This window comes from Bos mutus, chromosome X (assembly GCF_027580195.1).
Source record: "Bos mutus isolate GX-2022 chromosome X, NWIPB_WYAK_1.1, whole genome shotgun sequence".
Classification (NCBI taxonomy): Eukaryota; Metazoa; Chordata; class Mammalia; order Artiodactyla; family Bovidae; genus Bos; species Bos mutus.
In genome coordinates, this window is record NC_091646.1 from 33,560,382 (window position 1) to 33,584,612 (window position 24,231).

At 53.0% G+C, this 24,231-nt stretch overlaps 1 protein-coding gene across 11 annotated transcripts in view; it reads right to left on the reverse strand.

Moving 5' to 3' along the window:
- The window catches only part of IKBKG (inhibitor of nuclear factor kappa B kinase regulatory subunit gamma), a 57,388-nt gene that overhangs the window by 26,811 nt on the left and 6,346 nt on the right, over window positions 1-24,231 (reverse strand). For 3 of the 11 annotated variants that reach the window (XM_070365537.1, XM_070365538.1, XM_005910109.3), the window contains exons 2-10: window positions 21,901-22,102; window positions 19,926-20,137; window positions 14,679-14,797; window positions 12,417-12,569; window positions 11,516-11,612; window positions 10,376-10,519; window positions 9,965-10,107; window positions 9,727-9,788; window positions 7,480-9,485 (exon numbers count right to left, since the gene is read on the reverse strand). In XM_070365537.1, coding sequence (XP_070221638.1) covers window positions 9,343-9,485; window positions 9,727-9,788; window positions 9,965-10,107; window positions 10,376-10,519; window positions 11,516-11,612; window positions 12,417-12,569; window positions 14,679-14,797; window positions 19,926-20,137; window positions 21,901-22,087 — 1,260 coding nt within the window. In that variant the 5' untranslated portion in view covers window positions 22,088-22,102 and the 3' untranslated portion in view covers window positions 7,480-9,342. Of the gene's footprint in view, window positions 1-704; window positions 9,486-9,726; window positions 9,789-9,964; window positions 10,108-10,375; window positions 10,520-11,515; window positions 11,613-12,416; window positions 12,570-14,678; window positions 14,798-19,925; window positions 20,138-21,900; window positions 22,103-24,231 lie in introns of those variants that run through there. The other 8 variants (XR_011463167.1, XR_011463168.1, XM_070365544.1 and 5 more) reach the window with 5 other exon arrangements.

Genomic DNA, 24,231 nt, shown 5'->3' on the forward strand with positions numbered 1-24,231 from the left:
TCCTGGGTCAAGAAGATCCTCTGGAGAAGGAAATGGAAACCCACTCTAGTACTCTTGCCTGGAAAATCCCATGGATGGAGGAGTGTGATAGGCTACAGTCCATGGAGTCACAAAGAGTTGGACATGACTGAGAGACTTCACTTTCACTTTCTTTCTTGTGGACATCTGGAAGCTCTTGGTTCGCATAATGCTGAAGCCTAGCATGCAAGATTTTAAGCATGACCTTACTAGCATGGGAGATGATTTGGCCCCTTTCATGCATCATAGCCTTGTTGTGGCGAAGGGGCTTGCATAACTCAGTGAAGCTATGAGCCATGACGTGCAAAGCCACCCAAGACAGATGGGCCGTAGCAGAAGAGTTCGGACAAAACGTGATCCACCAGAGGAGGGAATGGCAAACCACCCCAGTATACTTGCTGTGAGAACCTCATGAACTGTAAAAAAGGCCAAATCAATGATACTCCAACATAAATTTTAAAAAAACGTCATTTGCAAATATTTTCTCCCATTCAGTAGGTGGCCTTTTTGTTTTTATCAATAGTTTCATTCACTGTGGAAAATTTCCTGTTTGAATAGGTCCCATTTGTGTATTTCTGCTTGTATTTCTGTTCCCTGGGATGTCTCATGCAAACTGTCCTGTTCAGGGTGCCTTGTGGCATTGAGTGCTTGGTGGTTTAACTGTATACTGTTCACTGTCCAAAAAAAAAAAAAAAAAAAACTTTTTTTGTGAGGATTCTTTGTTGCCTCCTTTTGCTAGGCATTTAATGGTACTATTATGGGATGGATTGTGCCACAGACTGAATGTTTGTGTCCCCTCAAAATTCATGTGTTGAAATCCTGACCTGAAAAATTATGGACTTTGGAGGTGGGGCCTTTGGGAGATGATCTGGGTCATGAGAGTAGAGCCCTCATGAATGGAATTAGTGCCCTGATAAAAGAGACCCCAAAGAGCTCGCTCACCCGTTCTGCCATGTGAGGACACAAGAAGGTGGCTGCTTATGAAGCACAAGTAGGCCATCTCCAGACACGAGATCCGCTGGTACCATGACCTTGGACTTCCAGCCTGTCTATAGTAGACTGTGCTAGTCTGTGATAGCAGCCCAACCTGACAAGCCATAGTGTCCCCCAAAAAGATGTTTAAGACCTAAGCTCCACTGCCTGTAAATGTGACCGTATTTGGAAATGGGGTCTCTTTAGATGTAATCAAGTTAAGATGTAGTCATACAGGCTTGGGGTGGCCCTAATCCAATGACTGGTGCCCTTATAAGAAAAGAAAGTGAGACATAGAGACACACAGGGAGAAGGCCATATAAAAATGAGGCAGAGACTGAAGTGACACGTCTAAGAGTCAAAGAACACCAAGGACCACAGGCCACCAATGTGAGGCTGGGAGCAAGGTGTGGAACAGGATTGCCCTCAGAGTCTGAAGCATGAGGTGCCCCTGCTCCCAACTGGATTTCAGAAAGAGAATAAATTTTTGTTAAGCCATCCAGTTTGTGGTCATGTGTTACAACAGCCCTGAGAAAGTCACATGGGTGCTATCAGCCCAGGAACACTTGGAACAAAATTTAGGCCTTGAAGTCCCTAAAGCACCCCAGCTACTCAAACCCAAACAGCACAGAGCCAGGCCTACAACCCCAAATTCATGCTTTGGTATCCTGTGTCTGTGAGCACCTCATCAACACTCCCTGCAGCCCCAGCGCTGGGGTGAGTTGGGTTGACTTTCGGCCTCCCTTGTGTTCAGTTCCAGAACCTGCATCCTTGGGGCACAGTAGCCTCAGTGGCCTCCTTCTCAGACTCCCATTTCCTCTCAGCTTTCACTCTCTTGTTGGTTCTAAACTGCTTTAACAGATTTGAAGAATATTTCATCTGTCATTTGTAGTTATTTTCAACAGAAAATTTTGACTACTACTGCCCACGGTTAGAGAAGCCCAGGCTTGTTCTGTCACACTCCTGGATGCTGACTGAATCCTCATTCTGGTACTGCAGACATCTACGTGATTCTGAGAGATCAATCCCCACCTCGGCCCAGACCCACAACGCTCAGACGCAATGGAACCTGCAGAATTCACAGAACAGCTCCATCCCTGGGTCTCCCTGCTTCCAGACGCATCAGACCTACCACACGCCCTGTGCTCTGCTCCACCCAGGATGCGATAGTATCGGCTGTGCCTGCACCCCGCCCCTGACACGCACACCCCTCCCTATGGGGGGGTTCTCCTCTAAAGAAAGGACAGAGCAGGGGCACCTGCATCGAGAGACCAAGGCAGACAGTCCCCTGTTCTCTTCTGACCTGCGATGAGTGCACACGGGGCTTCTCAGCAAACTCATTGCCTATCCTCGCGCTGGTCCAGGGGTTCCACCCTATAGTGGACAGAGATGGAAAACAAACCAGAAAAGATTGGAGACTCCAACAGGGCAATGGATTTAGGATGGAGACTTTAGATGAAGGTAATGTTTCAACTGCAAGCTGAACAACAAAAAGAAACGAGCCATGCAAAGATTTGGGAAAGGGCATCCTCTGCTATGGCTGAGGGCTGGGGGGGAGGGGGGCAAAAGGGGCAAAAGCCTAAAGATACAGTCAAGGAAGGGGAAGAGGGTGACATTGACTCTTGGTAAGAACATGCCAGTCAACCTCTGGCACTCAGGAATGGCCAACTGTGGCTGACTTCTTTGCAGCCTAAGGTCAGGACCCTGGGCCAACCCAGCTCCCTTTTGAGTCCCCATCTGAGAAAACAGGGCTAGCAAGAGAATGTAATTTGTTCCAGCCAACATTTGACTGAGCACCCCCCTTCCCCCTTTCTCCAAGTCTTTCCTAAGAAGGCTCCCCACATGTGAACCCCTGCTCTGTCCCTTTGAGATGTCCATGTACCTCCAACAACCCAGGTGAGGCTTTCTAGGGGACCTGAGAGTCATTCCTTTGAAATGGGATCCTCAGGAAGGACAGGGCCTGAGTCTACCCATCTCTGAGTAGGATGGAATCGTAACATCCAAGAACTGACCCCGGGGACGGACACTGCTGACCTCACCACATTGACCCTGACCAACCCGCTGTGGGTTTTCACTGGAGACCCTGCTCACTGACCCCACCTCACTCTCCCTTCAAATCACCAGCACTCCTGTGCCAATCAGAAGGGTGCCTGGCACCCTCGCCTGCTGACCAAACAAAACCAGTTCCTACCCCTTTACCTAAAGGCCAGTTGAGCTGCTCCACAACTGCATATCCTAATGCTGCTGACATGAGACAGATGAGGACCGGGCAGGTAGAGATACGGAGTTAGTATCTAATGGGGATAAGGTTTCCATTAGGGAAGACGAAAAGGTTCTGGGAATGGATGGTGGGGTGGTTGCCCAACCATGTGAATATGCTTCTTGCCACTAAACTGTGCACTTAAAATGGTTAAAATGGTAAATCTTATGTGTATTTTACTACAAGAAAAAAAAACAAAAACAAAAACACCTGCATCATTAAAGTGTTTGGAGTCTGTAAGACTGTTCTAACTCTGTTGCAGAGGAAGAGGGTGGGAAGATTTGGGAGAATGGCATTGAAACATGTATAGTATCATGTATGAAACGAGTTGCCAGTCCAGGTTCTATGCACGATATTGGATGCTTGGGGCTGGTGCACTGAGACGGCCCAGAGGGAAGGTATGGGGAGGGAGGAGGGTTCAGGATGGGGGAACACATGTATACCTGTAGCGGATTCATTTTGATATTTGGCAAAACTAATACAATTTGTGAAGTTTAAAAATAAAATAAAATTTTAAAAAAAGTGTTTGGAGAACACCTTTGAAAATAAACTTTTAACAATCAGCTTTTAAAAACATAATTTGCAGCTTGGAATTATGTGTTCTTAGGTTTAAAGAGTGAGTCACATTATCTTTGAAGTTGCAAGGATTAACAAGCAGTTAGTTAGTTAGCAGTCAGTGTGTGTGTGTGTTTTGTTTTGAGCACCCAATGCAGTCCCTGGGGATGTGCTCAGAGACGTGCAACTGTTAGGAAGTCAGTGCTCACCAATGACTGGGTAACACAAGCACAAAAGCCAGGGGTGGCCACCCCTGTGCTTAGCAGAGCAGTTAATGCAACCGAGAACATGGGCACCTCTGCCATAGAGCACTGTTTATGATGCCTGTGGCAGCCCCACAATGCCACTAGACTCACGAAATCACTTTTGCTTCTTGCTGTATGTTCAGTTGGTTGCACTTAACTGCTCTCAGAGTCAGCAGGGAAGGTCCCATCACAGGTCAGTGTGTGGTCAGCACATTTTCTCATGCCATTTCTGAGTATCCACACAACGGTAACCTCGATGGGGCTAAAGAAGTCTTTACAAAGAAATGAAGAAATGCAGCGAAGGCTTGTGATGGTTCGCCACAAGCGAAACAAATGCAGATAGACTGCAACTGAGTCCCATCAGCTACAGCAGGGCCACCTGGCCCACCTCATGGATGCAATGACAATGTGCTCCAAATTGTACCCACCTGGATTTGGGGGACCACCACCCCCCCACACACAGTGTAGTGTGCAGTTTGACCCTAAGTTGAAATGTCTGGAGTTGTTTTGGAGTCTTGTGGTTTCTATCTTGACTCCAGTTCCAGCCCTGGCCAAGGCTGTTCAAGCACCCCCCTTGCCACAGCTTTGCCACCACGAAGGAAGGAGACACTTGGCTATGTCAGGGCAGAGGTTGCAGAAACCATGAAGCAGCCACACTGCGCACCACCGGCCTGCAAAATGCGGCTGCTGCAGTCCTATTTCCCTTCCTCTGATTCTCCACCCACCCCAGCGGAACAGCATGCAAACAACAGCCTGCTCTCAGCAGTGACTGAAATGAAAGTCAAACCTTGGATGGTCCCATTTTATGGATGGGGAGCCTGAGACTCAGAAAGGTAAAATCACCAATGCAAGCCTCACACCGCAGACAGGCCTAGGGAACACACTGCAGGGCTCCAGCTCCTCTCCAAGGAGCCACTGCTGCTCTCTGCACCTCGGCAAAGCCTGCCGAGGGATGTGTCAGGCCTGGCCCTTCCAATGATGTCCTTCTGTGGCCAAGGAACACACTCAGCCCTGCCCCCTTTCTGATCCATCAGCAGGCAGCGGACCATGGAAGGCCTCCAATTCACCACGGAGGTGGAGCAGCTGTTTTCTAACAGCAGACTCCTATATGCTGTCACCTAAATGCTCTCTTCAGCCTCCTATAAAACAGAGCTGGGGACTTCCCTGGTGGTCCAGTGGGTAAGAATCCGCCTGCCAGTGCGGGGAACGTGGGTTCAAGCCCTGGGCCAGGAAGACCCCACATGCCAAGGAGCAACTACTGAGCCTGCACACCTAGAGCCCAGGCTCTGCAACAAGAGAAGACACTGCAGGGAGAAACTGGTGCACCGCAACTAGAGAAAGCCCTCGGAACAACAAAGACCCAGCAGAGCCGAAAAGAAATAAGACACTTTAGGAAAAAACTGTTAGGCATCCCACATTATGGGTGGAAATGTGTCCCCTCCAAGAAGACACCGGGCAGCCCTCACCGCAGGCCCTGAGGATGCCACCCACTGCATGTGGACACTGGGTCTTCTCAGGGGTGATCGAGTTAAAGGGAGGTCACGAGGGTGGCCCTAATCCAATGGGACTGTGTCCTTATAAAAGGGGACACTTGGAGATGCAGACACGCACAGAGGAAAGATAACGTGAAGACACAGGGCGCAGACGGCCTCTCCTATCCCAGGAGAGAGGCCTGGAACACACCCTCTCTCACGGCCATCAGGAGAAACTGACCCTGCCCAGTCCTGGATCGTGGACTTCCGGCCTCCACGACTGGGAAACAATACGTTTCTGTTGTTTGCAGCAACCCCCCTCCAAAGTATACACACACAGCTCAGAAACAAGGAGTCTGCCCTCGTACCACCTGCTGCCAGCCACTCGCAGGCAAATCTCTTGGCTGCTCCCACCCCGGACCAAGTTCACAGTAACATACATTCTCTATCAAAGTAATACATGCAAATGATATGCATCCGGAAAATACATAAAACACATAAGGCAAACTTAATCACTGGTAATCCTACCACCACAGCCATCCAAACGGTAACAGGGCACACACAACAGTTCTCCTTTTATTGGGGTCACACTTCATATATCGCTATGTCTGTTGGCTTTTTCACACCCACGTGCTCCAGAGTGGGTTCCAGGTGATGAGGTAGCCACGGCTCCAGAAGTGCTGCCTCCTACTCCACGGCCTTTGGTGGCTACAGATGGCTGCTGCAGCCAGCACCCTGACAGTGCCGAAGTCGCAGATTTAAGGAGGCTGGGACACTCCCTATGTGCTTGTCCATCCCACCCGACCAGCCCCATGGCAGTGGGTCCCCACGCATTGTCAACAGGGCACTGGAAGTCAGCGTTTGTTGCCATTTTGACATCACTTTTTGTCTAGTTTGAGTCTATGTTGTTCTAGTCATTCATGAGGAAGAAATGCTTTTGTATTGTGCTTATTTGATTGCTCTTAACGTGCATTCTCTTAACCAGGTAATGGAGCAGGGTGTGTGGAAGCAATGGGCAATGCCAACATGGAGGTCCTATCTGTCCATCTCCACCACCCAAACCCACGGTCGTGAGGGTCCAGGGGCCACCTGCTTCCCTCACAGGAGGAATCCACCCCCTTGTTTCAGAAGGGTGGTTGAAAACCTTCAGTCTCTCACATCCTGTGGGCCCCATGGGAGGTGGGTGCCCAGCCTGCAGGAAGAGAAGGTTCCAGACAGCAGTGGGTCCTGGCCGGCGCCCAGTCCCCAGCCAGCCCCAAAGCAGCTGCTTTGGGGCAGAGGTGGAACGTGTGTGAAGCTCCCACTACAGCCACTGTGCTGCCTAGGTGGGGGCCTCTGCCCGAACCGCAGCAATGCTCCTGGGTTGTGGGGGGCAGAGAATGTCCACCTCGCACCACTCTGGGGTCTCCCCTTCCTTCAGCCCCCTTTCAGAGGAGGGAGCTGGTCAGAGAAGCACTCTGGTGTATATGTGTCATCATCTTAGAAGCACTAAACCAATCCCTACCCAGCCAGGAGCCACCACCCAGGATGCAAGTGGTCCAACAGAGCCACCCTTTCTTTTTCCTAGCCATGTGCGTCAGCCCCAGCAGCGGTGTCCAGCTGGAGATGAAGGGTCTGAGGCTCAACAGTCCCCGAGCCTGCAAGCACCTACCCCACTCCCAACTCCATTTTTCCTCACTACAGTTGTTACCTGCCTCTGCAGAGCACAGCAGTCACCATCACCCCAGGGAATAAGCCCTCCATCAGAGCTGCCAATCCCAGAGATGCCTGCCTTCAAACACATCTGCCCTCATCTGTGGGCACCAGAAGATGACCCTGTGCTGGGCTGAACGGTGACCAACACAGATGCACACGTCCTGACCCCCAGAATGTGTGACTGTGATCTTACTTGGAAAAAGGGTCTTTGTAGATGCGATGAAAGCAAGCATCTGGAGACGAGGTCATCCTGGATGACTCAGGGCAGGGCGGGGGGGAGCTCCAAATCCAGTAAGTGTCCTTGAAAGAGAAGAAAAAGTGGAGGAGACCATGTAGAGACAGAGGCAGATGCTGGAGAGACACGTCCACCTGCCAAGGAACACTGAGGAAGACCACTGAGAGCTGGGAGAGAGGCCTCTAGAAAGAACAAAGCCTGCCCACACCTGGATTTCAGACTTAGGCCTCCTAAGTCACCTGCTCCAGGTCTAAGTCACCTGTTCCAGCAACAACAGGAAACTAATACACTCCCCCAAAATGGCAAGTGCTCTTGTAGAAAAGTTGCAGGATACAGTTTGAAAGAGCATCCATGAGCAGAGAACCTATCTGTGCCTTTAACACGTTCCTGAAGGACCATTTGCAACTGAACACTGGGCTTCAGGAAGTAGATCAGTCTACCCCTGCAGATGACAAGAAAGCCCCCAGCCCAGGCTTGTTTTCAGAACAGGATACTGGCTGGGCCTTCATCTAGCCAGACTGATATCCCAATCCTAGTCCGCCCTGGCACTGCCAGATAGCAGGGGTCCCGCACAAAACCCAGGGACAGGGATCTGTGTCATCCCATTTCCAACCAGGCAGCCCCCGGGGCACAGAGGGATGCTGGGCACTGAGAAGGAAACCACAATTACAGGGTTGATGCCCACAGCGTTGACATCCTCGGAAATATCCAGATTCTTGCAAAACTGTAAGAGAGTTCTCTGGTGTTGGTACTCTGCCAGAGATGGTGAAGTGGCTTCTGTTGGCCAGGCTGGGGCATCTGGGGCTGGCATAGGGAACAGCATCACAGACTTTGGTGGCAGCGCTCCTGGGGAGGACCAGGGTGCATTGCAGCATCAGAGAGCATGGGGCAAGTGTACCTGTGGCATGCACACCTCCTCAGACCAAGAGGTGGTGACAACACTAAATCCGAAGCTGTGCAGGATAAACAAAAGAACAAGAGAACAGGCTCCAGTGCAAACACACCGGTACCAAGTCAGGAGAAAGAGATAACCATGGGTTACATCACACACGAAGAGTCCATCCCCCTAATGACCAAAGAGCTCTTGTAAGTCAAGGAATAAAAGACTAACTGCCCAGTAGAAAAATAGGTAAAAAAATCCAAGCAGGCCATTTATACCAGAACTGAAAAGGACCCTTCAAGCTCTGAAGAGATAAGTCAAGCTTACTCTTAACAGAGAGGAGCTCACCTTGTGGGATGGGCACAAGCCCCCCCGCCCCTGCCACTCTTGGACACCATCACCCGTGGCAGAGCTGTCGGGAGAGCAGGAAGCCACACCAGGGTAGGGGCCTCAGTGCTGTCTAGCCCTGGTGGATACTCAATGGTGCCACTTCGAAGGATCCAACCCAAGGTACGTATGACAGATGCACAAAGATTTTGTACCACAGTGACAACCCCAATGTCCATTAGTAACAGACAGCATCAGTCCAATGTGCTGCAGCCGCCAAGGGAACAGCACCCAGCTTACAAGACCTGTGCCTTGGGCGCTGTGCCAGGTGGCTGGGAGGAAGGCTCTGCCCACCTCAGCCTGGGAAGCTGGTGTCCGGGAGCCCCAGCTGTGGCTCGTGACCTTCCCAGCACAGGTGGAAAAAGTGGGAACCCCAGAGCCAAGCAGCTCAGGCATACAGAACAAAACAAAAGAGCACAGTGGTGGGCCTCGCTGGGGCTCCATGTTGCCCTAAGAGATGGGAACCCGTGGACGAGGGTGTGGAAGCATGGGGGCCTGCGGCTAGGTCTCGGGGTTCAGAGAGGGCACCCACTCTGTGTCAGCTGCCCCTAGTTCAGGCCCAGGCAGACAGGAGAGGAAAGCAGCAGAGAGCACTGTCCTGGGCTGCCTGGCGGCCTGCAGCCCTACTCGATGCACTCCATGACGTGTATCTGCAGGGTGTCTATGTCAGGAGCCTGATACTGACACTTGGGGCAGCAGAACTTGGGCGGCTCGTCAGGGGGGCTTCTCCTCTGGCTGGACGGGTTCAGGTGAAAGGAGTGATGAGCTGGGGAAAGAGATCAGGCACCAGTCGGGGTGGGCTTCATGTGTGTGTCCCCCTGCACAACTGTGGGGCAAGGCAAGGACCAACACCTGGGCTATAACCACCTGAGTCACCAAGGCTAGCATCTCCCTTTACGGCCCACCCCAGGGGTGGGGGTGTACTGATGGGGAGGAGGGGGCCACGTCCAGTTCCCTCTTCCCCATAGTATTGGGATCCATCGTGCCTCCTCCCACTGCTCGCTCACCTGGGCCAGGGGCTAAGGGGGGCTGGGAGACCTCAACGTGCCGCTTCCTCATGTCTTCAATCCTTTTGAGAAAAGAAAAGAAAGCGTCCAATCAACACATCTGGGTCACGTCTCCAGCATGCGCGAGGCTGGGGGAAGGATGGGGTGCAAGGTGGGGAGGGGGAGGCCAGCCCCCCCTTGACCCGACAGGCCCAGGACCCAGTGCCACTGCCTGTGGGGCCTGTGCTCCGACACCCACCTGGCTGACTCCTGACAGCTGGTCTTGAGCCTGCTGTATTCCCTCTGCAGCTGCTCCAGCTGTTCTTGCAGGAATTCCTTCTTCTCAGCCAGCTTCTCCCGGGCCTGCCTCTCGGCCTGGAAGTCTGCCTTGTAGATATCCGCCTGGCAAAACCAAGAGAGGAGCAGCGCGTGCTGTCCACCAGCCGCTCCATGCCAGGCCCAGGGAACGGTGTGGGGGGGACGGCAGAGCCCCTGAGCCCCTCAGCATGAAGACGGTCCCTGCCAGGGCGTTGCAAGTTCGAGGAACGTCTCAAGGGGCTCGGAGGCTTTCTGAGAGGCCACTGCCAAATGACACCAGACACATGGCAGGTCCCAGCCCTTGCATCCCAGCCTGCACCCCCGCAGGCCGGCCACAGGGGTGAGCCCTCACCTGGGCTTTTAGCACTGGGACAGTCTCCATCACAATCTTGTGCTGTTCCGCCTCCTCCTTCAGCTTGTCGATCACTTCCTGTTTGGCCACCAGGGCCTCCTCAGCCTGCTGGAGCTGCTGCTTGAGATCCTCCAGCTGCAGTCCCTAGATGTGGGGGACAGGGAGCTGATGGAGCCCCATCTGGCCCAGCCATGGAGGCCGGGCCATCCCCGGGCCGGCCGCTGCTCCTGGGGAGGAGGACCAAAAGGAACCAAAGACGGGGCATTGTGCAAGGCACGGGAAAGGCAGAGGAGGCCAGAGAGGACCGCTGGGGTCACCTGGCACAACCTCGCCCAGGCTGACATTCCATCCTGAGCTGTACAGTCCTCATCCAACCCTCCAAGGGACAGGGGCCAACCACTCCACACAGACTAGTCTCATGCCCTAGTGCTCCACTATGTGCCCACTAAGCCGAGTCTCATAGGTTCCCCCGTGACACCACCTCACAGATGCCCCACAACCCCCTTTCCTGCCCCCACCCCCACCACACCCACAGAGACACACTCACACACACAGATGCACACACACAACACCCAGCCTTCCCTCTTGAGGTCAAAGGGCCACAGTTTTGTAACTAGCTCTTCATCATGTGACCCAGTTTCAGGTTTTACCCTTATAAGTCTCTTCCAAGTATGTTTCTGTTTAACTATATCCTTGAAATGTGATCACTAGAAACTACACTCAGGATAGGTCTGATGACGACCAATAAGCACAGGGCTCCCAGCCACCTTCAAGACTGATGTGGAAACATTCCCAGGGGACGCCTGGCAGGCGGGAGCAACCATGGAGACAAGTGTGACCCTACTTGGGGCAGAGCATCTGGAGGCCCCCCACTCCGTCCACCATGGGCAGCAAACAACACAGCCCAAGCATCTCCACCTCCCCCCACCATCTGGCCTGACCCATCACTCCAGGGCCCTGACCAAGCTCTAGGGTGAATTGAGTGTCCCTCTCCAAAGCCAGCTCTGTGAGTCTATTAAGGTAGGGCCTTGACTTCCAATATCCCGGATCTATCGGGGGGGATCAGCTCCCGGACTGCAGGGAGAGGAGCCAGGGGCAGGTCAGTCCCCAACACCCGGAGGACGCCTCTCCCATACTCACTCGGTTCCGCTCACTGCTCACCATGCTGCTCTTCATGTGATTGTCATACTCTTGGAAGAGCTGGTGATAGGCCACCTGCAGCTGGGCCAGCTTCCGCCTGAGGAAAAGAAACCACCTTGTCCTGATCCAGCCACAGCGTTCAACTCCACCCCCTTCCTTCCCCTCAAGGCCAAAGGCCAGAATGTGGCTTCCGAGGTGCCTCTGGGCCGTGCAGGCCACCAGCTCCGAGGCAAGCTTTGCTACCTAGTTCATATCCTTTTCCTCAAATCACGCGTTTTCAAAACAGTATAGAAAGCAATGTGTATCACAAAGCAGAGCTTTGGTCCAACTACACATTTCTGTGAGATTAGCTTTTCTTCATGTACTTCAATCAAAACATATCACAACAAAAACTAAATAACTTCAATCAAAACATATCACATCAAAAAAGAAAGAAAAATAAAAAACCTGTCACAACAGACTGACCACAGCAGCAGCGGACAGGAGAGTCCAGCAATTTTTAGTGAACCAGAGACAATAATGAATGAGATTTATAAAAATGTAATACAAGGTCAGTCTCGAAGTATTTATTCTGGAAGACATAGTTCTTTTTCACAAGAATATGTATTTTTATGTGCAAAAAATAAAACTAAAAGACAGCTGTCCTGTCCCCTTCAAAAAAGTCAACTTCATGAAGAATCCAGAAAAGCAGGAGGACGGTTTGAGATGAAAGAAGACTCAAAAGACACCCCATCAAAGACAAAGCAGGATCCTCGACAGGACGCTGTGAACGTATGGGCCAGAGGGCGGAATTGGAATGTGGACGGGAGAGTGAAGGATGTCACCCTCTCCAGGACGCCTCGCTGGGGTGTAACGACAGTCAGGGGTAGTGTTGGGCTCCCCTCCACCGCATCCCACTCACTTCTCCTCTGAGGCGGCCTGCCGTTCCATGCGCAGGGCAGCTTCCATGCTCTCGTTCTGCAGAACAAGCTGGTCCACCTGCACGCTGTGCCGCTGTTCCAGCGCCTCCCGCTCGCTCTCCAGCTGCCGGGCCTTTTCGCTGGCCACCCGGGCCCTGTGAGGAAGTGGAGGTCACAGACAGGCCCGGGGGGAGGGGGCATCGGCCAGCCCAGCACCCCTGCCACATGGTGCAAGACGGACGCCATGGCGGGGGACCAGTCCTGGCACAGGGCGACGAAGGGGTAGGCCTCCAGGTGACCCTGGGGTGGGCGCTGGCTGGGGAGACAGGGACGACTGCAGGGCGTCTGGCTCGGGGCGGGTTTGGGCTGGGGACAGCCATCCAGGAAGGCTGTTCTGGGGGTAAAGGAGGTGGTCCCAGGGGAGAGGAGCCCCAGGAACTGCCCATGAGGTTATCACAGGCGGGTGCTGGGTGCGCTGGCCAGGGCCATCTAGTGGATGGGTCAGGAGGGACTGCAAGGAAAGGAAGCAGAGACAGCCAGCCTTGATAGAATTTCTAGAAGGTGGGGAGGGAGAAGTGAGAAATGGGGGGGGGCCGGAAAGGGGCACTGCTCCAGAGGCCACGCAGGCTCCACACCTACCCAAAGAGCCTCCTACTTGCCTGCCTGTGGGTATACAGCACTGATGGCCCAGCACCCCCCACCACCCCGGGTCTCCTATGTCTAAACAGCGCCCTGCACTCTGGGTCCAGGCTTCGGCCAGGCCACCGGCTGGATCGAGGCTTCCTCAGCCCCACTGCAGGGTGATGGCGGGGGGGCTGCTGGAGATCAGCTCTGGTCCCAGCATCTCTCCACGCCTGGGCCAGTCTATCAGATGCAGATCCTATCTGTAAGCTGACAAAACCCAGCCCTGTCACTGCCATCATCGGATGGGACTGCCACCTGCCAGGGGCCTGATGGGAGACGCCTCCTGCCCTGAGCTGTCTAGCTCAGCATGTACGTGCTCAGCCAAGGGGGTAGGAGTGGAGGTGGGGTGATAGGAAAGCAGGGTGCCCAAGAGCCTATAACTGCTGGAATAACGGCCCTCCAGGGTCGTTAGAGGACCAAAGGCAGTTACAGAACTGCACTGACAGTGTCCCAACTCCAGCAGCTTCTTTTAGGTGCACAGAAAAAAACATAGGCAGAGAAGATACCAGAGTATCCTAAAAATTACATGTGCCTTTTCGCAATACGGAGTGACAGAGGCATGTCTGGGGAGACGGCAGGATGCAACAATCCCAGAGCCTGTAGGCTTAGCCTTGAGTGGCCTCCCCCCTCGCCGTCCATTTCCTAGAGGGCAGCACGCTCACACACACTTACCTCCTGCCTGTTCCCCCAGCCTCCTTCAGGAAGGCATCCGGGACACCGCCCGGGGCACCCTGACCACCTCCAGTGCTGCAAAGGCTAGGGCCACCCTGTAGCCCGAACCCATCAGTCTGGGGCATCTGCAGTAGAGCAGCATGAGAACCCCGGAAACATCCGTGCCCTTTGACCCAAAAACCTCACTTGTAGGAACCTCCCTCTGCAGAAGAGAGTAGCCAGAGGACCTAAGGATGCTGACTTCAGAAGGGCTGGCATGCAAGGCTGGCCCAGGGATGGTGCCCGGGCAGTAGGCTGCTGCAAGTCCTTGACATTGATGAGACAGTTTCTCTACGATAAGTGTGGTCTCTGTGCCTCAGCTGTTGGCACCACAGGGTGGTTTACAGGGCACACCGGCTTTCCTCTGGGAGTCGGGAAGTTTGGCATGTGCCTGGAAGCCATCAGCCCTCAATAATACTCATGGCACTGAGTCTCGAGTGGGCTCCCTAGGTCTCCAGGGGGGGCCTCTGTTGCTGCCTGTGAAGGAAGCATGCTGGGGGCCCCTCAAGGGAGGGAGAGAGGGAACCATAGGCGTGGCGGTCTTCACCCCTGACCCATGTCTTCTGCCCTTGGGGGTCCTGGTGTGTGCCCATTCCTTGTCATCAATCTCAGCTGCGAGGGCTTCCCTGCAGCCCATGGGCTTGCCCTTCCATGCCACCCCAGAAACACCCACTCAGTAAAGAAGCCAAACTCCGGCAGAAGGTCAGAGAGCCCACAGGTGCACTGGGACCCAGGTCCTGGATGCCCAGTACCCCCAGTCCTGTGTGTCCTGTCACAGAGGACATCTCTGGAGGCTCCCAAAGGGTCCTGTTCTCCTCAGGAGCCCTGGCAGTGGCCTCGGGCTGGGCTTGCCCTCCCTGCCACTTCACCTGCTCTCCAAAGCCTGGCGCTCCTTAGTGGCAGCCTCCAAGCGACTCTGGCTCTCTTGCAGCTCCCCCAGCAAGGACGTTACCTGGGCTTTCACTGAGGCCTTGTCCTCAGCCATCTGCTGCATGAAAAAAAAAGAGCCACTTTCTGTCAGCAGTGGTTTCTTGCCAGCTGCCTGCCCCTTGCACCCTCAAGTCCCCGGGGAAGCCTGGAAACACGGTGACAGGCCTCCTGAGGGCTGCCCTCAGCGGCCCCCCTCACCTAACCTCCACCTCTGGAAGCGTCTCCCCCTCATCCAGGCAACTGAAGCGGTGGAAAGAGATCCCGTCCCGTGAGCTCCCCATCCCAGGCCTTCCTCATCCCTGCAGATGGGGCAAAAGGAGAGGCAGGGACATGGGAGCTTCTCCACCTCTGAGACTCAGTGCCAAGGAAGGCAAGACTCAAACAGAGTGACAAAGATACACACTCCGCTCCACGGGCTCCAGGCCATTGGAAGGTGATGTGGACTGACACCGTTTCCAGAAGACTTGCACAAGCAACAAGATGCAAGAGTTGGCCCAACTCCCCTTTGCCCAGCTCCCTTCATCAAGCTGTCCAGACTCCAGTCCCGAGACCGTGGCCTGCTCAAGCCCAGGGTCAAGCCCCAGTCCTCGGCTTTCCCTGCCCCTCAGTACCAACCACCACGCAGACCTCCCAGCCAGGCCTTGGGGCCTGCACACACGCACTCATGCACTCACACATGTGCACCCAGCCCCGCCCACCATTCCTTCTCAAGGGCAGTCTCAGGCCCGTGACCCTCTCCATGTATACACATGTGAAGATGACCTGCTCTGTCTCAAGGCCTTCAGTACCCTCCACAGGCTAAGACTTTCCAGAGTCCTACCTCCAGGACAGACTTGTCTCTTGCAACCCAACTTAGCTATCTGACTGCCTAACTTCTCCACCTCGAAGCCTATGGTCACACCCTATGGATTAATGCCCACACTGCAACCCACCACTGGGCCCAGCCCGCTGAGAGCCCCTTGCTGAGCAGCTACAATAAGCTTGCCCAGGCTCCTAGTTCCACCCCTGTGGCTGTAGGAGTTCCCCAGGGCTGCCCAAAAGGACCACAAATTTGGCAGGTGGTTAGGATAACAGAAACAGATCGCTTTCTAGAGGCCAGGAGTCCAAGAGCAAGGTGTCAGCAGTGCTGGATCATTCTGAGGGCTTTGGGGGAGGATCAGCTCCAGGCCACTGCCTTGGCTTCTGGGGGTGGCCAGAGGTCCTTGGTATTCACCAGCTGTAGCTGCATCACTCCATCTCTGCCTCCATCATCACGTGACCATCTTCCCTGTATGTCTGTTTCTCTTCTAAGGACACCAGTCATTGGATTTAAACCCATCCTCAGCCACTGTGACCTCACCTTAACTTGGTTATATCTGCAAAGACCTCATGTTTAACTAAGGTACTAGGTTACTGAGGTACTAGGAGTCAGGATATGGACATTTTTGGGGGGTAACATAACAATCCATAATATCCCCCACACTTCAGAGGAATCCACATAGCACAGCCCCCTCCCCCAGTTCCTGTCACACTCAGGATCAAAGCCTGAATCCTTCCACTGGCTTACTAATCCCACATGACTAGTCCCCACCATGACTACCTCCTCAGCCCCTCTCCATTCTGCCCCAGCTATGCTTGCCTCTTTAGTCTTCCCTGAACATTACAGGTATGCTTCTGCCTCAGGACCTTTGCACATACTTTCCTCTCCTCTAAAACAGTCTTTCCCCAGAAATCCATATGGCTCATGTCCTCACTGTATTCCAGGCTTACTCGGTGGCAACTCAGTGAGACCTTCCCCATCTAAGAGTGCGAATAGCCCATACCACCTGTCCTGTTAGATGAATATCTCCACTTGGATATCTAGTCATCCCCTCAAAACTAACCTCAGTAAAACTATACTCCTGATCATACCCAGAAGCCAGTTCCACTCACGGCCTTCCTTGTTACCAGTAGATGACTAACCCATGCTGTAGTTGGTAGGACAAAACCTTCAAGTCCTTCTTGAGTCCCATCTGCCTCTCACAACTCACATCAGATCCATCAGGAAATCCTGTCAAGATGTATCTTAGAATCTATTTGATGACACTTAGCAGGTAATGGTACTATTTTATGTGTGACAGTGCTGCTGTGGTTATGTTTCTTTCCAAGTCATTTCTTAGAGATCCACATGGAACTTTCTATGGAAAAAATCACAGTGTCTGGAATTTGGTTCTAAAAAATGGGTGAACTCCTAGGTATCTACCTGAAAGAAATGAAGACTCATGTTGGCACAGAAATGTTCATAGCAGCATTACTCCTAACAGCCAGAGTAGAAATGACCCAGATGTCCATCAAATGAAGACTGGATAAAAAAAAAAAATGTAGTCTCTCTCTATACTGGAATATCATCCAGCCATAAAGTGAAATGAAGTATCTGGACAAACTACAGCATGGATGAACCTCAAAAATATGATGCTGAGAGAAAATAGCCAGACACAAGAGCCACACATTGCAGGATTCCACTCACAGGAGATGTGCAGGTACCTGGGGCTTGGGGGGATGGGACTGCGGAGTGACAGCTCATGGGGACACAATTTCTTCCTGGGGTTTCTTCTTGCGGTTTTGGAACTACATAAAGGAAAGAGATGGTTGGCCAACTCTAAGACTATACTAAAAACAATTGAATTCTACACTTTCAAAGGGCGAATTTTATGGTATTTGTGTTTTAGTATGGTTTCTCCATGGTTAACATCTTACCCCTATCACCTGCTGTCCATGTGCAAGAGTTTCTCTTATGTATATATCTGGGGTACAACTGACAAGGTGAGAGTGACCTGAACTTTCAACTTGAAGAAAAAATGCCAGATGGTTTTTCAAAGCAGTGTCACCAATTGATGCTTCCAGCAGCAACATGAAGCCACGGCCTCTCCAATACCCACTACTGTCAGACTTGTCAGCTAGCAATAGGGCTTTGGCAGTGGCTCTGATCGCTACTGTGAAGCCAGCATCCCATCCCGTGAGTACAGGGCAGGCGGATGCTCTGCAGGCATTCTGAGAACCGCAGCCTTCTCCTTCTCCCTTCTGCACTGGTTCAGGGTGGTAGTGGCTTTACTGGTGGCCCCAAAATGGTATGGCCACGGCCTAACCCACAGTTAGGCCTAACCTGAGCACCGAAGAATTGATGCTTTTGAACTAGATGTTGAAGAAGACTCTTGAGAGTCCCTTGGACTGGAAGGAGATCCAACCAGTCCAGCTTAAAGGAAATCAGTCCTGAATGTTCACTGCAAGGACTGATGTTGAAGCTGAAACTCCAATCCTTTGGCCACCTGATACGAAGAGCTGACTCACTGGAAAAGACCCTGATGCTGGGAAAGATTGAAGACAGAAAGAGACGGGATGACAGAGGATGAGATGGTTGGATGGCATCACTGACTCAATGGACATGAGTTTTGAGTAAACTTCGGGAGTTGGTAATGGACAGGGAGGCCTGGCATGCTGCAGTCCATGGGGTTGCATGCTGCTGCTAAGTCACTTCAGTCGTATCCGATTCTGTGCGACCCCACAGACGGCAGCCCACCAGGCTCCCCCGGTTGCATAGAGTCGGAAACAACTGAGTGACTGAACTAAACTGAACTAACCCGCAGTACGTGTCAATGGCATCTGACCTAGAGACACGGTCACTGCAGATGTGGTGGTGTGAAGATGAGGTCATACTGGAGGAGAGCGGGCCTCTGATCCAGTGACTCCTGAGAACTACAAAAGACTTGGACAATTGAGCAAGCTCTACTGTGACTTCTTGCAGCCAAAGGTCACAACCCTGGGCCGACTCAGCTCCCTTTTCAGTTCCCATCTGAGAAAACAAGGCTGGCAAAAGAATGTACAGTTTGTTCCAGCCAACATTTGACTGAGCATCCCCTTTCTCCAAGTCTTTCCTAAGAAGGCTCCCGACATGTGAACCCCTGCTGCTACTGCTAAGTCGCTTTAGTCATGTCCGACTCTGTGCGACCCCATAGACGGCAGCCCACCAGGCCCCACCATCCCTGGGATTCTCTAGGCAAGAACACTGGAGTGGGTTGCCATTTCCTCCTCCAATGCATGAAAGTGAAAAGTGAAAGTGAAGTTGCTCAGTCGTGTCTGACTCTTAGTGACCCCATGGACTGCAGCCTACCAGGCTCCTCCGTCCATGGGATTTTCCAGGCAAGAGTACTGGAGTGGGGTGCCATTGCCTTCTCTATCCCTTTGAGATGTCCGTGTACCTCCAACAACCCAGGAGAGGCTTTCTAGGGGACCTGAGAGTCATTCCTTTGAAATGGGATCCTCAGGAAGGACAGGGCCTGAGTCTACCCATCTCTGAGTAGGATGGAATCGTAACATCCAAGAACTGACCCCGGGGACAGATGTTGCTGACCTCACCACGTTGACCCTGACCAACCCGCTGTGGGTTTTCACTGGAGACCCTGCTCGCTGAACCCACCTCACTCTCCCTTCAAATCACTGGCACCCCTGTGCCAATCAGAAGGGTGCCTGGCACTTTCGCCTGCTGACAGTGGTTACCAAACAAAACCGGTTCCCACCCCTTTACCTAAAGGCCAGTTTAACTGCTCTTTGACACTTGTGTCTTCATAAGATGAGGAAAGATGCCCAGACACCCAGGGAGAAGGCCACGTGACAGTATGTTTGCAAACCACGGAACACTGAGTCCTCCCTGAGGCTAGGAGACAGGCTTGGACCAGATCCTGCCCTCAGAAAGAACCGACCCTGTCCACGCCTAGATCATGGACTTCCGGCCTCCATGACTGGCAGACCACACGTTTCTGTGGCTTCCAACTACCCTGTTTGTGGTACTCTGTTACAGCAGCCCCGGGAACCTGAGACACTCCCCAAGGGCCCCGCCAGGCTGTCTACGCTGCCAGCAGCATGATTTCTGGCTGGACCCTGGGCCACATGTACCAGCTTGATCTCCGGGGCCCAGAAATCAAGTACCTAAGGGGAGCCGTACAGGCGCCCCAGGCCTCCAGGAATGACTCCCCCACAAGCCCCCAGAGGGCACACTGTCATGCATGGCTCCGTCTCTCCTGGACTTGCCCTCCATCCCTTTATCTTTACTGATTTTAACCCGTATCCCAGCCAACGGCTCACCCTAATGCCATAACTGGGAGGACAACAGCTTTCCCCAACTCCAGGAGCCCCCCACCCCGGCGTTCCCAGGCAGGCAGCCATGTCTTTACCTGCTGGCACGTCTTCAGGCGCTCCACCTCCTTCAGGGCCTGCTCCCTCTGCTGGCGCAGTTCACGCTTCTCCAGGCTCAGCCTCACCACCAAGTCCCGGGCCTCCTGGAACTTCTGCATGAGGAAGGCCTTCTCCTCCCTCTGGTTGCCCTGGAAACGCTGCAGCTCCTCACAGCGCTCGCGCAGCATCTGGTTGCTCTGGCGGATGGCGTCTGCAGAGATGGCTGGGGCCAGATAAGCCCAGGGCCCACGGCCCCCCACCGCCCCGAGGACTCCCCAACTGGGACGGCTTCCCAATGCTCCCTCATTTCGCCAATCACTTTCAAGGTCAGCTGCACAAATGACAAGCCCAGTGTCCACGAGAGCTTCACTTAAAAATACGTGTCAGGGAGTCCCTAGTGGCCTTGTGGTTGGGACCCAGGGCTTTCACTGCCCTGGCCCGGGTTCAATTCCTGGTCAGGGAACTGAGGTCCCACAAGCCACACAGTGTGGCAAAAAACAAAAAACATGTCAAATGTCAGTTTCTTTGTTCTTTGTAAGTGACTCTGGAACTCATCTGCCTTTTGCGTGGGTCAGAGCAGGCCCCTGGGTCACTGCCTTCGGGATCAGACTGGGGGCAAACTTCCCCGAGCTCTGCTGGCCCCAGACTGAGGGGGGTCTGGGGGGGCAGGGCCAGAAGTCTGGGAGCAAGCGAGTTCTCTGAGCCTCGCCATCCTCGTGTACACGTTCAATGGGGACAAGCATCCCCATCTCAGAGACAGGACGGGTAACATGGAAAAGCAGCCAAAGTGCCTGGTGCACGAGACAGCTTCAAGAACCACTTTGTCCTCCTCTTCCCGGGCAGTCAGCAAGGGCTGAGGAAAGGAGAGCCACCCACCCAGGACACCCCCAAGCAGCAGCCCACCACTGGTACTGACAAAACGGATCCATGGCCTGTAAAGGTGCTAGCCACCACAGAACTGGATTAGAGGGGGCCCCCTCTCTGTTCAGAACCCCCAACGAGCTAAATAGGCCTACTGATGGAACATTCTTTCGCTAGAACCACAATGGCCCCTGAGCCTGGCTCCAGAGTCACCTTCTATGCACCACAGTCCCCGTAAGACTCCAGCCCTGCAAGGAACGACTGATCTGAGACAGGGCTTCCTGCCTCAAGCCCACGGTGCCCCCACCAGCCCCCACTGTCCTGGGGATGAGCTCAGACCACACATGTGGAGAGCGAGCTGTCGCCCTGCCCCAAACTTGGCTGCCAGCTCAACGTGGCCCCAACACAGAAACATATTTAACGACACCTGGGGGATATTGTTGGTTGTCATACCTGGAGAGGGGACGATTGACAGGCTCATGCTCCACCCACAGTGGCCCGGACGTCCCTTCCCCAAAGCCGCCCACGGGCCCTTTCTAGGAAGCCCCTGCCTAGCCCAGAGCAGACCACACCCCTTTCTGGAGCAGGTCATGCCCCTTCCAGATAGCCACGCCCTTTCTCAGATAGCCACGCCCCTTTCCAGGCTTCTGTCCATGGGGTTGCAGAGAGTCAGACACACGACTGAGTGACTGAATGACAACAATGGCTGATCAGTACGGAGACACAGGGGCCTGGCGGCATTGGCCCGACAGGGACAACCCAAAAAGGTCACCTCAGCTCCAGAGCTCCTTGGAGGGAGGGCAGCCCAGCTTCTCCCTCTGCCTGCCCCTTCTTCTTCACTGCCCTGCCCTGCCCTTCCCATCCCCTCCCCTCCCCGGTGTTGGTCCTAACTCTAAACATTCTGGATGGCACTCTGTAGCTGTGAGTCACTTCCAGAGAACCCCACAGGAAACGAAGGAAGGAGGCTGGCTGAGCCAGAGCCACCAACTGGCTCTCGAACGCCTGCCCACCCCAGTCCCAGAAAACACAGAGGCACTGGGTGAGTGGGGTCAATTCCCCCAGCAGGGCCTGCTCCCCAGACATTTGACTCTGCCCACCCGCTGTCGCCCTCACCTCGGAGCTCTTGATTCTCCTCCAGACAGCGCTGGAAGGTCTCAGGGGTGCCCTGCTCTGAAGGCACGTGGAGCATGGCTGGCTTCCCCAGAGAAGACTCTTCACCCAGCATGTCCTGGTCCCCTGCCGGACTGCCACTCGGCTGCACCATCTCACACAGTGGACTCTTCCAGGGGGGCCTGCTCATCCAACACGTCAGGGCCTGAAAGAGAGTTAGCAGGGGGAGGATATGAAGAGACCTATGCAGAATTCTCCTACCCTGCAGGACGAGGAGTCCTGGCGTCACACTTCAAGCAGAATGATGAGCATGCTGGCAAGTGGAAAGAGATGTTAACATGGGCTTTCTGGTCTAAGAGGTAGCACATAGTCACATTCCTAAGGGAGGTACAGGCTCTTCTGTGGGGCTTGGAAAGGTCATGGTTCAGCACTGCTTGTAAACTCTAAATTGAAGTTAAGAACGTCACCAGAGAGGAGAAATCACATAGAAAATTAGTTTTGGAGGGATGTGTCAGTGTGCTGGGAATCCTACCCCACACACACACACTTCCAAGCATGAGTGGAGGTGAGTGGCCCCTCACCTAGTATAGTGAGTTGAATGATGACCCCCAATAAGGTATGCCCATGTGACATGCCTTATGACACCCAGAACCTGTGACTGTTAACTGCGGAAAAGGTTCTTTGCAGATGTGATAAAATTAAGGATCTGGAGATAAGATAATCCTGGATGAGAAAGGCCCTAAATCCAACAAGTGTCCTTATGAGACACAAAAGAGGAGAGACACAGACACAGAGGAGACGCCATGTGAAAATAGAGGCAGAAACAGGAGGGATGTGGTCACAAGCCCAGGGACACCTGAAGCTCCCACAGGCTGGACGAAGCCCAAAGGACCCTGCCCTGGAGCCTCCGAAGGAAGCACAGCCTTACCAACACCTTGACCTCAGGCTCTTGGTCTCCAGAGCCAGGAAAGGATAAACTTCAGTTGTTTTAAACCCTCGCCCCCACTTGTGGCTATCTCTTACAGCAACCCTAGGAAATCCATACACCAAGTAAGAGGGTCTTCACAGAGATCACTCTGAGCCTGGTGAGTGTTCTTTGGAACTGAGGGGCTGAAGTGGATCATCCAGCGTTTGACGTGTACTGAGACATCTGAAAGCAGGGCCTGGGCTCACAGATGAAGGCAGGGAGACAGAGAAAGGCTGAGCCATTTGTGTTCTCTTGTTACCTGGAGTACAGAGAGGGAGTCTACACTAGACAGCATCAACCTGGAGCCCTTTTAAGTCCTGCCCAAGAAGACTGGCTACATGAAGAGGAAGCTAATTCCAAGAGAAGTTTCCAGGAGTAGGGCCTGAGCTGCATCAATAGACTTGAACACCCTACTAACCCATTAGCAGTATCTGATGGATCACTGATCCCTGATTCCAGAACAGCCCACTCTCCTGGTTTCCCGCCTACCTCACTGGCTGCTCCCTCTCAGGCTCTTTCACTGGCCCATCCTCATCAACCCAGCCCTTCATGTGGTCGTGCCCTAGGGCTCTGTCCTGGGACCTTTTCTCTAATTTCAGTCACTCTAGTACTAATTCCATCCAGACTCAAAACTGTAGCCCTCATCTTAATGCTAATGATGCCCCAAATCAGAACTCTTTCCTGAACTCCCAACTCACACATCAAATTCCAGATCTCCACTTGGATATCCAGTCATCCTTTCAAAACTAACCTCGGTAAAACTACACTCCTGATCATCCCCAGAGGCCAGTTCCATTCATGGCCTTCCTTGTTACCAGTAGATGGCTAACCCATGCTCTAGTTGGCAGGACAAAACCTTCAAGTCCTTCTTGAATCACATCTGTCTCACAGCTCACGTCACTGAGCTCATCTCACAGCTCATCTCACAGCTCATTCCTGCTCAGGATTCAGCACGAAATCCTGTCAAGATGTATCTTAGAGTCCATTTGATGACACTTAGCAGGTAATGGTACTATTTTACATGTGATAGTGCTGGTGTGGTTATGTTTCTTTCAAAGTCATTTCTTAGAGATGCACACGGAAATTTTTATGAAAGAAATCACACGGCGTCTGGGATTTGGTTCTAAATAATGGGTGAACTGCTAGGTATCTACCTGAAAGAAATGAAAACTCATGTCCGCACAGGAATGTTCGTAGCAGCATTACTCTGAACAGCCACAGTGAAAATGACCCAGATGTTTATCAACTGATGAATAGACAAAATCCAGTACATTCCCATGCTGCAACATTATGCTAATAAAAAGAAACAACTCACAAAAGACCACATATTATGATTCCATTTACATGAAATGTCCAGAATAGGTAAA